This window comes from Callithrix jacchus, chromosome 5 (genome assembly GCF_049354715.1).
Source record: "Callithrix jacchus isolate 240 chromosome 5, calJac240_pri, whole genome shotgun sequence".
In the NCBI taxonomy this organism is placed as follows: domain Eukaryota; kingdom Metazoa; phylum Chordata; class Mammalia; order Primates; family Cebidae; genus Callithrix; species Callithrix jacchus.
The window spans coordinates 30070757-30086083 of NC_133506.1; the positions used below are offsets into that span (position 1 = coordinate 30070757).

A 15327-nucleotide genomic window follows, 5' to 3' on the forward strand; every position below is an offset into this window, starting at 1 on the left:
GGAACACACACAGAGACATCAACCACCCCGATTTCTCAGCACCCACCAGGGTTACCTTGGGCATTTGGAGTAAGTCAGTCCCATGACTGTGGGTCTCGTGTAACCACAACTACTTGGAGGTTTTTAAACTGCAGTATTTCTTTGTTCCTCAGTGTCTGACAGTGCCCGCCAGGACGGGCACATGATAAACGTGGTGAACGGAACTGCAAGGACCGCCCAGGGTGTTAGAGAGGTGAGGGGTTCACGGCACTGGCAGTGGTCCCTAGGGCTTCTTCCCAGCTTGTGTGTGGGGATGGGGTTCCTTTCTCTAGTCTCCCAGTGATCAGACTGAGCAAACTTTCTGATAAGCAAGGCGGGGCACTGACCAGGAGGAGTCTTGGCAACACCAGTACTTGGCTGCCCAGGTTAGCATGGAATAAGACACATTCTATTTAGAAACTTCAACCTTTTTAACATAGCTGATGAAAGTTGAAGGTGAGGCAGCTTCAGGTGATGGAAAGAAAAGTCTCCGAGAGGCAGGAGATCTCAGCCTCAGCTACCTTGTGAGCAGTGATTGTACCTCTCTAAGCCTCAGTTTCACACAGAAATAGGCACCAAGGGAGGTTTCAAGTTGTGAGCTCTTCCCAGCTGTGAACTCTGTTTTGGCAGAGACACGTGAGTCAGACAGTGGAAGGGTAGGAGGCAGCATGCTCTCTGCCTAGTACTCTTTCCACCACTGCTGATAAATGAGTGTGAACACTGCCCTTGACCCTGTAATCATGTCATGCAGTTGGTGGTGGGGTGGGGTGGGGGGTGATCCAATTGGCTGCTCTGTTGTTCATCTTCAGGGCCTTTTCAATCCCCGGCAGCAGCAGGGCTCCCTGAGCACTCGTCAGGGCAGCTTTTGGAGCCTGTCAGCCATGCTGCCAGCTTCACTTCCATCAAACCCAGGTTTTTGTAGCAACTGGTTACATGAAACCCTCCCTTGTAGTTTGTGTGCAGAAGATTGCAGTGAATTGAAGTCATGAACCATACAGCCAAGGTCCTGAGAGCCATTGACCTATGTCACCTGCTTGGGAGGCTTGCTTCGATGGCCATCTCATTCTGCCTGCTAAGACAACGAGTCACAGCTTTTGACATCAATGTGAATGAAAACATTTTCTGCCAAAGGTAGAAACAGCCTTTGTTCATCCCTCCATCCATCAGAGATCTTGCTTTTTCTTTTAAAGTTGCCTTTAATTTACTGCTCCACGACAAGCCAGGAGTTTCATGTTCCCAGATGATCAGGAAGTTGGTATTTGGATGTGACAAGCTGTCACTGAACGGGATAAGTGCCCAGTTTGCTCTGATCTGTGAGCAAAGATGCATTTGCCTTTCCCACTTGTCTGTGAAGTCTCGGCTTCCCCTTAGTTAAAGTCTTCATAGCTGGCATTCCTTAGGTGCTAGAGGTGGGTGCAAAGGATCGACTGACTGCTACATGTTTTGGTGGCACTGCCTCAGAAACCAGACGTGAATCCTAGCAAAGGTGGCCACTGACACTCTTCTCTGAGAGGTTGGAGGTAGTGAATCACCCGCATCTTCCACATTCTCATGCCGTAAGTAGATGACAGCGTAGCCTCAGATTCCTTAAGGACAAATGTCAGAATCCTAGGGCTGCGTTTTCTGAGACAGCTCCGCTGTGGTGTACACCGTCAGCCAGCAGCACAGCCCGGAAACTGTCCTGCTGACCTGTGTGTCATTGGGGATACGTGAGGACAGTTCACTGAGTGCTTCTCTCGGGTGGTGCAGCCGGTTTTGAGACAACACAGAGAGTCTACACAGGCAGACTCTGCCTTCATGGAGCTCACACACTAGTGGCAAAAGATAGGCATTCATCAAATAAGCACAGAAATGAGGGTGCAGTTCTCAATCTAAATAAGCACTCTACAGTAAAGGAACCTGCTTTCTAAGAGATGGCGACAAAAGAAGCTGCCCTTGACTCAGAGCAGGCTTCCCCCAGGAAAGTGGCTGGAGGTGACTCCTCTGAGGGATACCTATGCATTAGCTAGGAGAGGAAGGGGCAGGGCACAGGTGTTCCTGTAGGCTGTAAGCAGCGGGAGCAGCATGTGCAAAGGGCGTGCAGTAACAAAGCAGAGTCGTAACAGAGGCTCAGAAGGGCTCAGTGTGATCAGAGCACAGACCGCAGGGGTGTGTGAGGCACTGGCAGGCATTTAAGCAGGAGCCCAAATCTTCTATGCCACCTCAAAGATGAGGACTTTGCCCTAAGAGCCATGTGTCAGCGGTGGCAGGCTCTAATGGGGGGCTTGGGTCTGCCTGGTAAGAGAAACCCGTCAAAAGCTCTGGGGTCCTTGCGAAATTGAGGCTCACACGCCTCCATCTTCAGGGAGGGGCTGGCAGGATGATCATGCCCTTCTTTCCAACTTTCATCAGCTTTGTACCATCTGAAAGGCAGGGTTCTGAATCCTGGGAAAGACTTGACTTGAGTGTCTGACAGTGGGGGCACTTTCTGGAACGGGGGAGAAATGATGTAAAAAAAAAAAATCCAACGTCATTAACAGTGTTGCCTAGAATGGGAGAATTAACTTTCTACACATGAAAACATGTGGCTTCCTGTTGGCAATAGACACCATGCACATCCACCTGGGCAACATAGGACTTGAAATGACTGGATTCCTGGGGCTCTATCTCTGCCTGGAGAGTGAGGCTGCCTAAGCTCAGCACTCACCCAGTGTGGACACGTGGCAAATGGGGAGAGAGAACAGACTGAGAGGCACACAGACCAGGCGAATGAGTCCGAGTTCTCCCACTTCTAGCCCGCAGTGGCCCGGGGGCAGGGGGGGCTGCATGATTTGGGGGAGGGCAGAGCCACATTATCCACCTGCGGGTGTGCGGTGACGTACAGGGGCTGCATTCCTGGCCCCGGGGAGGAAGGCTCATAACACAGAAGTGGGAAGAGGGAGTTGGTGCAGAGTTGGGTGTCCTTTTTTTTTCATTTTTTTTTAAATCAGGCTTTCATTAGTATTCTGAGGAGGCTGTAATTTCTTTTTAATCTATTTTTAATTGAAGCATAATTTACTTATGTTAGAGTGTTCTCTTTTCAGTTGTACAGTTCTATGAATTTTGACATGCAAATTTTTACATTTGAGTAGCTGTTGCCCCAGTCATGATAGGGACTGTTTTGGTCACCATCTACTTCATTCTCGGTGGCTGTGATTTGTGGCTAAGCACAGAAATGAGGGTGCAGTTCTAAACCTAAATAAGCACTCTGCAGTAGAGAAATCTTTACAGGACTCAGATAGCATGGGGAGGACCTGAGGGCGTACAGAATTGGAGATGGTGCTATCCCATCTGGTGGTCCCAGGTAGGCCACCTAATTATACAATTTCTCGAGCTCCTCCCCCAGACTAAGAGACCTCAACCAATTGACATAGGAAGCTGCCACCCTCTCGACCTTCTGGATGTGAAAAGAAGTATCCTGGACTCCAGACACCTTCTGGACAAACTACAGGGTTGAGTATGTTCCTGGGCAAGCTGGTAATTCTGTAATGACCTTGTGATCCTTTACTCCAAGCACTGGAGAGAGGGTATGGATTCCACTGGAGAGAGGGTATGGATTCCACTCCTAGCTCTGTTCCAGTCAAAGAGAGCAGCCTGTTCCTCAAGACCCAGCCCCTCCCGAAAGCCACCGTTTCCATTTGCTGCAGCCTCCAGGCAGCTCGCCGTTGGGTTGTGTTGCTTTCTTCATTTTAGTTCCTGTTTATTGTATTCTGTGAGACCAGATCCTGTGCTCTGGAGAGTCTCAGACAAATTAAACAGTGAAACCGGGAATGCCCCCTGTACTCCTCAGACTTCCCATTCTCCTGGCACCACCATTGGGTTTATGCAGTGCCACCTTTTAGGAGGAGGGGAAAACACGCGAAGAAAGACTACAGTCAAACCCTGTGATTTGGGATCATATGAGCGTTTCAGAACAGACTTGTTAAAAGAGGGGGACAATGAACAAGGCTTCCGATCTCCAAAGAGTTCATGGAAAATTTAATTCCATGTTCTCAAAGGAATTAAATCGAAGTGAGGCAGGAGTCAGAGGGAAAAGGGGAAGAATTAGGAGGGAGAATCTTGAAAAGCCCCTCTCCGCCCTCCCAAGTCGAGCACAGGTTTGCTGGACAACAGTGGGGTGAGTTTGCATTTAGGGACAACATCGGCAAGAAGCCAGAAAGCTTTGAGATAGGCAGTTACAGAGGCTGCATTGCCAGGCATTGAATATGCAGAGGACAAGTGAGTTTTGTCTCAGGATAAGATCTGTATAAAATTTCCTATTTTAACAGAAGATTTCCGTCAGGAAGAGATTCAAAAATCATCTGGCCTGTGGCCCAGGTGGCATAATTGTCACAGACCCCAGCTTTGACTCTTAATGTTTCTCATTGGATCCCTGAAACCCTCTGCGGTCTGTGTTTTGCACTGTCTCCACTGGGCGTGACCTTGAATTAACCCATCCCCAGGGTTCTTTTGTCTTTCACAATCACACTTTCAAAACACTCGGAAAGCGATTTTGATTCTGTTAGAGTCTCTTGTTAAAACAATATTTAGTTTCTCTCCTGAGAGGAAATCTGTTGTCTGCCTATATCTGAACCTGATAACTGAAGAAAAAGGAGGAAGGGAACACTCAGAATGAAAAGAGATAGCATTGAATCCAGGGCGCTCATTCTGGAAGAGAAAGAAAGAAAGAATTGGGTGTTGCCTGCATTGTTTTATGAAGAAATGCCTCTAAAGGTCAGGTAATGTATTTTGGGTTCCCCTCACTGAGCTACAACCATGAAGAAAATGTGTTTTCATATATTCTTTGCAACCTCAGTTTTCCTTGAATAGATGATATAATAAGGAATTGCATTCAACAGACAACAGAAGGCGTCTCCAGAAGGTAGAAGGTGGGGCTTTTCTGTCCCCTGGCCCCATCCACAACCATAATGTCACCCAGGAACCTCCCTGCATAGCCCCCAGTAGGAGGCCTGGCTCTGCCGGGGCCAGATCTGTGTTTCTCTTTCTCCTTTGGGCTTTAAGAAATGGCGAAGAGCACTTTGGAGGATGTTCTTTCTCCTCTGAGCCTCCCTGGGAGACCAGCGGGCAGAGTCTCTGCTCCCTGTACTTGACTAGGCCTTGGAGTAGGGAAAATGGGCTGGAGCCTTTGAAACTGGATTTTACAGTGACTGAGTGTTGGAGGTCACTTCTCACCTGGTACAAAAATCTCCCATTGAAGCCATGATGGATGCCTGCAAATCCAGCATTGACAACGTCACTTCCAAGTGACCGTGTCTTCCCCAGATGGAACAGTCTCCACTTTATGCAAACTTGAGGAGTTGACCCCTAAGACACTTACGATTCCAACGCAGCTTTTTTCTGTACTCATTTATGCATCTACCAGTTGATTGGCACAGTTACTGGGCATCTAATGGGGGCCAGAAACTCAGCTTACTGCCTCATCTAATCTCTTTGGAAACATCGTGAGGTACCTTGTACCCCTCTCACAGTTTTCACAGGGTGACGTGGTGCCCATGGCCGTGTGACCAGCAGGTGTCAGGCTGGGATCACACCCGGGGGTATTAGCCCTGTGGGGTGCTTACAGCAGAAATTGTGCAGTTTCTGCCCAAGGGGACATTAAATATGTCAAGAAGTCATTGTCATCTTCCCAAACAATACAGTACATAAATTGAATCTCCGCATGCTCTTAGCAAAACTCCTTGAGTGCCCTCATCTGTACCTAGAACATTTTTCAATGTCATTCTTTCAAAGTCTTCCTTTCAGTGCCTTTGACCTATAACCCCTACAGTCCTCTCCTGCTGCTTGTATCTTTCCACCTCTCAGCCTCCCTTGCAGCCAGCAATACCTAGTTCAGTATGCCCAGTGCGCTTAGCCAGGGTTCTTCCCGGTGCAGCGCCTTCTCACGTGCAGCCCTTCCGGCCTGGACTGCTCCCTCTCCAGTCTGCATTTGGCAAACCAGTCCTTCCCCCTCAGGACTGGTATTAAGTGTCATCTTGTCCAGGAAGCACCCTCCGGTCGTTCACTCTAAATCCTGTCTCCCTCTTGGGCTGTTTCAGAGTATGCTGTGCCTTTCTTCCCCTGCACTTATCACTGTTTCTAAGTGAAGTGCAGTTTGGGGGTGATCGGTTGTTTCATCTTTCTCCCGTGCCACAGTCTGTCTTATATGGCAGGGGCTTCTCATTGTGCCCATCACCGTGAAAGGCACAGAGTAAGTGCTCGGTAAACAACTGCTGAACCAATCCGAGAAAAGAGGTGAGAACTGGAAAAACATAACAAGTCATTGGACTTAAAATTTGAATTTTGTTTACTTTATAACCAAAGACTAGAAAACATTAAAAAAAAAAAAAAAAACTTGAATCCCAGCTTATCCAGAAATGTACCTTAGCTTTCTTGCCCTGGCCTCTTGTGCTGTGAAATGCCACAGCAACTGGTCTCTGGGAGTCTCCCTCAGACCTGTATGTCCGATGATGTGAACGGAAAGCAGAGACTGCACAGGTGGATCCCCTGGCTCTGGTTTCATAAAGTCTACACTGACTGTACATGCGGGTGGATAGTTTTTAAAGCTAACTGATGTGAAGTGTGTATGCGGTCCTGGTGTCTTTCTCTGAGAGGCACTGTGGCTATTTAGCTATTTTGAGAATCCCAAGTTCAGAGGAGATTGTAAACAGAACCACTGATAGCTCAGGCAGCAGGAAGTGAGGCGGACAGGGAAGCTCAGGGCCCCAAACAACTAATGTCCTAGGTTTTTGCTCTCAGGACATGAAGGGTTTTTGCCTCTGGGTTTTGGTCTTCCAGTGTCCCTTAAGAAAAGGCCCCTCTTCTGGAATAAGAAGAAATCCTAACGCTGTGAGCCCTTGCAAGTCAATGTGACAGTGACTGGGAGCTGACCCTCTTGAAAAATAGAAGGCTGGGAGCAAATTGTAAGGTGTCACTGTCTCCTCTGTTCTCCCAGCAACTGTCCTGTCCCCGCTTGTGTAACTCTTCCTTCACAAAGACCGTCTACTCCTTAGGGGGAGCTTGGCTCAGCTTGCTATCTCCATAGGGCACTGTGCATGGCAGCTGCCCCAGCACACACACACACACACACACACACACACACACACACACACACTCACGTCATCACTGCATCTGTGATGGATGTCAAAATCTCCAACCCTGTTTTCACAATAACCACTCAAACAGAAACTCACAAATTTGGCTTTATCCAGACATATAAAGCACTTGAATGTTTGCCTGGGCTTTACTTTCTCTTAATTTTTTCTTTAAAAACTCTTTCCGAGCCCTGCATATTGCATTCAGCCAGCCCTACCATCCTAGGAAAGTGAGCCCAAGAAATGTATGCTGTGAAAAGGCACTGTTTTTCATCTCCAACAGAGCTGGGAATGATTTCATTCCTTTAGAAATGAATACTTGAATTAGAGCCACCAGTCGACATCCTTCATGACTGCATTGAATTTGGATATCTCACAGAGCAGATAATGCCAAACCATACACAGGACACACAGCTGGGATTCGCCAGATGCCCCAGGAAGGGTTTATTTAATTCATTCCAACAAATGATCCTGTAATGTACTAAAAAGCACAGAAAACAAGTCCTCATATATGAAGTTGTTATGGTTACGGAAGGAAATAAATAAATATTTGTGCATACGGAGATCAGTGAAAGTAGTAGTAGCCTCTGGAAAGAGCTTTGAAAATCAGAGAGGGTGCCATCCTCAGACAACAGGAGCGCTGGGGTGCAGGGAAAAAGAATTCACGTGTCTCACAGCATTTGCATGGTTTAAACTGAGGGGACTGGGGGAGGAAAACTGAACAGACACACAACCCAAGAGTACACTGTATTTGTTTATTTTGTACAAGTGACATCATAAGCAAGGGCTTTGCCTGTGTTCTAGTTTATCTCCAACAAATAAATAACTATGTACAAATATGTTGAGTCTACAAAATAGAAGATGAAAATCTTTGTCTTACAAAAGATACATTTCTATGATACATTTGTTTCCATCCACTGAAGCAGGTTTTCACTCCTGGCTTAAGACCTTGCAGATCCTGTGTGGCAGTGTCTAGAGCTGTGTACCTAGTCTTTTCTACCAGAGAACAAAGCTACACAATAAAAATTCCTCAGTTTCTTGAAAATAAGGGCCTGACTTGGCCTGCTAGTTATAACTGATCCCTATTTAATGTATTCCAGAAAACTGGAAGCAGACTGGAACCATTGACCTCAAATTACTGAGCAGACTCATCCCCTGCTGATCTTGTTAAATATAGATTCTCATGAACTAGATGGGGTGGGGCCTAGGATTCTGCATCTCTAACCAGCTCCCATGGCAGCCTCCAATTCTTGTTCAGGGGCCACATTCCAAAAGGCCCCTCTGAAATGGTAGAAATTTTCTGAGGACCTGATTAAGGCTGAGCCCTGATTGGGCATCCTCCAGGATCTATTCCCAAGGTCCCTTCCAAAAGACCAGTAGAGCTGGTTTTATTTAGGTCTACCAATGACAAGGACAGTGAGAGACAATTACCAACTGGCATGAATCATGAAGCTCAAAACTTTCTTAAACTGGCTGCTGGAAGGTGCCTGTCTCTCCTCTCAATCCAGAGCAACCTTCTGAACATTTTCAACACTGTCAAAGTAATAATAACAAAAAAAGAAACTGCATAAGAAAATTAGCAACAATTACCATTTTCAGTACAAATCAAAGCAACCACAAAGTTCAGGCTCACTGTTTAAAAAAATAAAGATAAAAATATCTTTGGGTGTAATTTCTATGACAGTCCAGCAACATTAATTCAATGCATTTTACATCTCAACCTTTGCTTAAAATTATTTTGCGCTGAGAACCTGAAATTTCAGGATAAATTAGCAAATCTGGTGAAAAAGCAAAGGGCCATTGTTATTTTGAGTGTTTTTGTTTCTGTTCATGTAGGAGTTTCTGTCTGAGCAGGCAGGTAAGGGCAAAAGAAATAGGGTCAGGCACAGGTCAGGCAGGGCGACTCAGGTGAGCCGGCCCAGTTCCTGAGAGGAGGAAACTAGGAAGAATGGCGAAGAAATGGAGCTTGCTTCATAAATGTGAGAGGGCCAGGAAAAAGAATTCACTAAGATAGTTTATCTGCCACATGAGAAGTGGGAGTTTGTAGAGCGAGATGGGAGAGGTATGCAAAGTGGATACCGGAGACATACAGGTAGGAAAAAAGGAAACAAACAGAAGCCTAAATACTTTTAAAAAATAAATATTTTGCTCATCCCTAGCCCACGAGGTCAAGGTCTGCCCAAAGGGCCGCCAGGCAATAACGCTCACCCTCCTGCGCCCAGTGGTGAGGAGCTGCGACACTTCTTTGCCTTCGTCGTAAAATCGTCATGTCTGCCCAGTGGTCCAGTGACGTCATGGAAGAGGCTGAGGCTCATTCTCCTCCTTCTAATCGGCCTCTCCCCGTTTAGGCATGGAATCAGAGAACACAGCTTGGTGGGGGCGGGGCGGGCCTTCTCCAGCTGTAATCCAGCTAGGGTGCTCTGGGTAGCGGTGGAGTACAGCTGAGGGCGAGGAGGCACAGGAGCGAGAGAAAGCCCACGCCAAAGCCGGGCTCCTGGACGGAGGTCGCTCAGAGTCCCTAAGGCGTCTGCTCGGTCCGCACGTGCTGCAGCACTACCTCCTTGGAGGGGGCCGCGCACTTGTACTCCATCTTGGCCCTGGTGGCGCCCTGCTTCTTGCGCTGGTGGCGTAGGAGGGCCAAAAGCGCCACCACCAGGGACAGGCTGGCAATAGAGATGCCTATGAGCACGCCCGAATGCACGCGCCCGGCGGCCGGGGGATTGGAGGTGGAGCCCGGCGTCGGGCTGACCGGAGGCTCTCCAGAGCCGCCGTCGCCTCCGTCCACCTTGTCGGTGTCACAGTCGGTGCCAATCTGGACAGTAAGGGCCGAGTCGGTCCCGCAGATGCACTCGTAGGTACCCAGGAGGTTGCGGCATTCCCCGGAGCAGAAGCCGCCGTTCTCGCACTCGTCGATGTCGGTGCACATGAAACCTTCGTCCAGGATGTAGCCTTCAGGACACTCACAGTTAGACTTGGTGTTGGGGTCGCAGTCGGCTGGACAGGCAGTCTGGTTGCAAAACATCTGGCACCTGTGCGGCTGCTGGGGCACCGGCGCGAAGCCTTCGGCGCAGATGCAGCGGTAGCTAGTTTGGCCTAAGGGCTGGCACTGGTACTCGCAGTTGGTTCCAAAGCACGGGTCCACGGGCTCCACGCACTCGCCGTCCACCAGGTCGTAGCCAGGGTAGCAGTGGCATTCGAAGCCACCCTGAGTGTTGACACAGCGCTGCGGGCACAGATTGGACTCCAGCATGCAGTCATCCACGTCCACGCACCGGTGCAGGTCGTCTGCCAGCTGGTAGCCGGTCTCGCACATGCACGAATAGGAGCCCGGCTTGTCCGGGTTTCGAACGCAGAAGTGCTCGCAGAGGTCTTCGCAGGACTGCTTCGCGGGTGCGGTGCAGGAGCGCCCGTCTGCCTGCAGGGCGGCGCCGACTGGGCAGAGGCAGCGGGGAGCCCCAGCGCTCGCATTGCACGCGTGCTCGCAGCCGCCGTTCTCCACGCTGCAGTCCCAAGCGCCGGGCGCATCCCTAGTCCAGTGTCCCTGGACCTCCCCAGGCGGTGCGGCGCACTCCAGCTCCAAGCCTAGGGGCGCCACCGAGGCGGAGCTGCCCACCGGCAGCGCCTGAAAGTCCGCTCCGCGGGCCGCGAAAGGGGTGCCATAGGTGATCCGGACGGCTGCAGCCGCGGCGCCGGGCTCCACCACCAGGGGCCTGCAGGTGGCTGGGAAGTGGAACTCGCAGAGGAAGCCATCGGCCTTCACATCACACGGCTGCTCCTCCCAGACCGGCTCGCCGGGGACAGGGGCCCCAGCAGCAGAGACCGAGACGCACAACGGGCCGCAGAGGGGAGCCCCATTGAGGTAGAGCTCCGCCCACCTGCTGTAGCTGGTGTGGTTGTCTCCCGTAACCCACTGGAAGCCGCGCAGGGGCCCGAGGCTGTTGGGGTCGCCGCAGCCTGGTGGCAGCTGCAGGCCGATCCAGAGGCGCGGGCCAACCTCGCCGTCACCACTCAATAGCAAGGAAATGACATCGGCAGCCACTGAGGAGCGCACTGTCATTAGGTGGCCCTGCAGTCTAACGCAGATCTGGCTGGCAGCGAGGAAGGTCGTGGGGCCCGGGTAGAGCGCGAAGCAATCGTGTTCGACGCACTGGCTGCCACCGGGCTGTGGCTCTGCGGGTGCGGGGAGCCCCAGGCCGGCCAGAGCCAGCACGCCAAGGAGGATGGCCCCGAGCATGTTACCCAGACGCGCCGAGTGCAGGCGCTGTGAAAAGCGCAGGCACTGAGACCGGGCCGGGCCGGAGCAGAGGGGCGCAGGACGCCGCTGGTGACAGCCTCTCCTGACCGTCTCAGTCCAGACCCTTCTGGCCGCGGCGCGCAGCCCCTGCTAGACAGCCTCTGACATTCGGATCGGCCGGGGCTCGAGTTTATAAGTGCGCGGCCCTCCCTCCCTGGACGTTCGGGAAAAGGAAGGAAGTGCCTGGTGGGAAGGGCTGAGGCCGCATACTCGGATTGCTGGGTTCTCCGGCCGCCCTGAGCCCGCCCTCGCGCATGGGATCACCTCGCCGGGATGAGTAAACCCGGCTCTGGAGCAGGGAGGTTCTCGGGCGGGGCCGACAGGGGCAGGCGCCAGGAAAGGCCAGCACCCCTGTAGCCAGACGACTGTCCCCGCCCCCACCACGCTGGCCCCCACGCGTGCAGCCCTCCTTCATCTCTTGGACTTCCTTCCTTTCTTTTCATATATGTTGCCGTCACATCCAAGGAAAGCCCGCATTGCAGAGCTCTGGGAATCGGAGACGTCAGCGAAGAGGGCTTGGAATGGGGCGTGGGGGAGATGGTGCACGAAACCTGCAGGACACTGGGAGGGGTGACCCGCACGAAGGGGACTTTGGGAGGGACTGTCTAGGACGTGGACTTCCCCAAAGACAGGCTCGCAAGGAGAGACAGCTGGATCCCGTCCCCTGCCAGGGTGCCTGGCTCAGGGAACCGGCGGAGCGCTTGGCCTCAGAGGACAGTGGGTGTGGCTGGGGTGACGGGACAGGGCGGGGAAGACTGGCCTGACAGCAGCGCCCTCTGCCCCATGGTTGGCCAGGGGGACCCGCGAGTCCCTGGGCAACCCCATCTCGTCACGTGAGGAAGGCGCGGGGACACTATCACGGCTCCTGAGGTCCTGACCTCGCTCAGAGGCCGTGGCAGGTGAATTGCTGCGGCGCGGGGTAAGAGCGGGCGCGTGGGAGCGAAGCAGCCGGGCCGGTTTCCGTCCAGCTTCCGAGGGACGGCGCATCTCGCACCCCAACAGGGTGGCTGGCAGCCCCTCGGGGAGGCGCTGCGGGCTTCCCGCGGGTCCCACTCATGTCAGCAAAGAAAGTTTCCATTTGGTCCAGCGGCCGCATTGATACCGAGATGCACAGAAATGCCACTTGCTTGGCAAAGGGCACTGAGGAGACACGGTCCCGTGGATGGGCGCGGTGAGGAGGGCTGGAGGAGGAGATAGGAACCTGTGGCTTTCGACCTCGTCCGGTAGTTCCCTGACTGGGAATGCGGAGGAGTGGGCCACCTCCTCCGGTCGCCCCCATAACAGTGAGAGGCAAAAGGTTCAAAGACACCCTTGCGTCTCTCCTCCACCGTCCTCACAACGAGCGCCAGGCGGCGGCGCTGTCGAGCTCTAAACAAAGCCAAGGAAGTTGGAGAAGTTTCGGGCTAAAAAGGGTTAAGGTCTGGGAGCGCAGAGGCCTCCCCCTGGGGTAGGAAGCTCCGTACCCCGGCAGCCCCTTGTGGATTCCGCGGCGTTTACCTCTTGCCTCCAGGGTCTCGTAGATTCCGGACATTAAACGAGAACAGAGAGTATGGAGCCTGCACGTGCGAAAGACACGCACCGGGGGGGTGGGCCGGGCTGGACTGGACTGACCCGCCGTGACCAAGTGGGTGGAGCGTGGACACTCCGAAAGCGAAAGGGCTGTCCCACCCCACACCCTCCAGCGCCTTGGGGCAGAGCCTTCCGGAAACGGAGGAGCTGCTGGACACACAGGGGTCTGAAGCTCCCGGAATGCGCACAGCTGCACCTCACCTGACCCGGACCCCTGGGAAGTAGAAGGGAAGGGCAGCAGACAGGACAGCAGAGCTGTCCCCGGCGGGAGCAGGCAGTCGGTGGCTGTCTCGGCTGAATCAATGGTCGTGACTCCGGTGTACAGCCTGCCGACGCGGGACCCAGAAGCAGGGCTGCCTGGGGTGCCGCCATGGGGTTGAGGGTGAAGCTTCAGACAGGGGCAGGAACCTCTTGGGGACACTGCTGAAGGGTCTGAATGTGGGGACGATTCACGGAGTGGATGAGACAAAAGAGGGGACAGGATCCGTTATGGAATCAGAGACCAGTGCAAAGTGAAAATGTAGGGTCCTTTGTTCAATTACAAGGATTTCAAGACTGTGACAGCAAAGCATTAAACAAGACATGGGGCCCTGGGGGGTGATCAGCAGGTCCCTTCTGAGCCTGCCAGCCCTGAAAGGGACTGAGGGACATTAAAGGGTCAGGTCTCACCCCACATACCAGGATGTTTGCATTCTTGGATGGGATTCTAGCTGATGTACCACCACCATGTTTCACTGGACGATCTGTGCGGGTCTGCCTGCACCCATTACTGATTCTTGCAAAGAAAAAAGAAAAGAAAAGGAAAGTGTGAGAACAGCCCCAGTGACTGAGTCCACTGAGAACTCAGTGATGTCTGTGAACCTTGGATCAACCTATATGAGGAGGTGCAGATTTTGGATGTTTCTATATTAGAAAGAAGCTAGAGCAACAACAGTTGGAAGCAGAGCACTGTCCCCATGGGTGGTACCAGTGTCTGGGTTGCCCTGTAGAAGGATGAGTGGGCATGACCCATTTGGCTTTCCCACCCATCAGGGCTTTACCACTGGTGCTCAGGATACCTTTGCCTTCCAGGACCTGCCCTCAGCAGCTTCATTTTTCCTCTTCAGACAGTACCTTGGAGGTTTTTCACATTTTAAACCACCTTGTGGTGAATGAAGGTCCCCTGTCTCTGTTCTTGCCCCACCCCTATCTTCCTATCTGTGCCACCTGCACACCCGGGCGTGCCGCTCCCTCCTATCTCTTTGCAGATGACACTTTCACTTCCCACTCCTTAACCCAGTTCCCGGCTCAGCACCCTCACTGTGGGTCACCAGCAAAGACTTGTTTTACTCCTGAAACAGCTTCCTTGAAGGACACCATCAGGTCCTAAATACTGTGGCCGAAATCTTGTTTTCGGCCATCCTTCAAGAAACCTTGGTGCCATTTGCACTTGTGACCCTTCACCATTCTCAAGGCTCCTCTTCCAATCACTTTTGAGACACGTATTTTCCTCCCCTCCTGTCCTATGAGCTTGCGGAGGCCCCTGGCATCCTCTTGCCCCACCCACTGGAGCAGCTGTTCTCAAGGTTCTGCTGGTGGTCTTCATCATCTATCGCTACAACCCACCTTTTGGTGAACTTACCCATTCCCTTGGCAGTGGTAGCAGTGTCCAAGGAGATTGAGGGGAGCGTGTTCCAAAAGGGACCCCTACCCCATCTTTCCCAGTTCCGATAGTTGGTCTACTGAGGTTTGACTTTCTACTCTCCTCATCCTCTGTCCAGTTTTCGTGTCTTGTTTCTCCTGATCACTGCTCCTGCCTTCTCAATTTGTGTTGAGACAGTTGGGTCCCCAGCTCTTTTCCTTGCTTCTTTTCTCTCCACTGTGGCTGAGGCCACTCTGATCCTCATACTCCCTCAGAGTGCTCCCGCCTACCGGGAGATCCCATGCTCTTTCCCCTCCACACCGAAGAAGATGCTCGCAACAGTGCCTCTACTCTGTGGCCACAGATGAGGAAATTTGCACTCAAGGGGCTGTGCTGGGATTTGGACCCAGAGCCTGCACCCCTTCCACCTCACAAGGCTTCAAGGACCCTTGTCTTACTGGTCTCCATGAATGTGGAAACATCCTGGCAAGAGAGGCTCCTGCTCGCTGTCAGAGAAGCACCATGTCCGCTCACCACCACCTGTGTCTCTTCCTCTGCCATCAGCATTCTCATCTCTGCCCGAATCTTCACCCACTGAAATCTTTCCCTTCTCTCAAGTCCCAGTTCAAGCTTCCCATCAGCAGGTGCTTCTGCTTAAGCAAACCAGAACTGATCTGTCTGTGACTTCCCATAGACAGGACATTCCTTAGTACTCACCACTCCCTCCTTGCTCTGTA

At 52.2% G+C, this 15327-nt stretch overlaps 1 protein-coding gene across 1 annotated transcript; it reads right to left on the reverse strand.

Moving 5' to 3' along the window:
• Positions 1–7847: 7847 nt before the first annotated feature.
• THBD (thrombomodulin) lies at positions 7848–11506 on the reverse strand. The gene has a single exon (XM_003732821.6). The coding sequence runs from the start codon at positions 11338–11340 to the stop codon at positions 9625–9627; it is 1716 nt and encodes a 571-aa protein (XP_003732869.4). The 5' UTR covers positions 11341–11506; the 3' UTR covers positions 7848–9624.
• Between the last annotated feature and the right edge of the window lie 3821 nt (positions 11507–15327).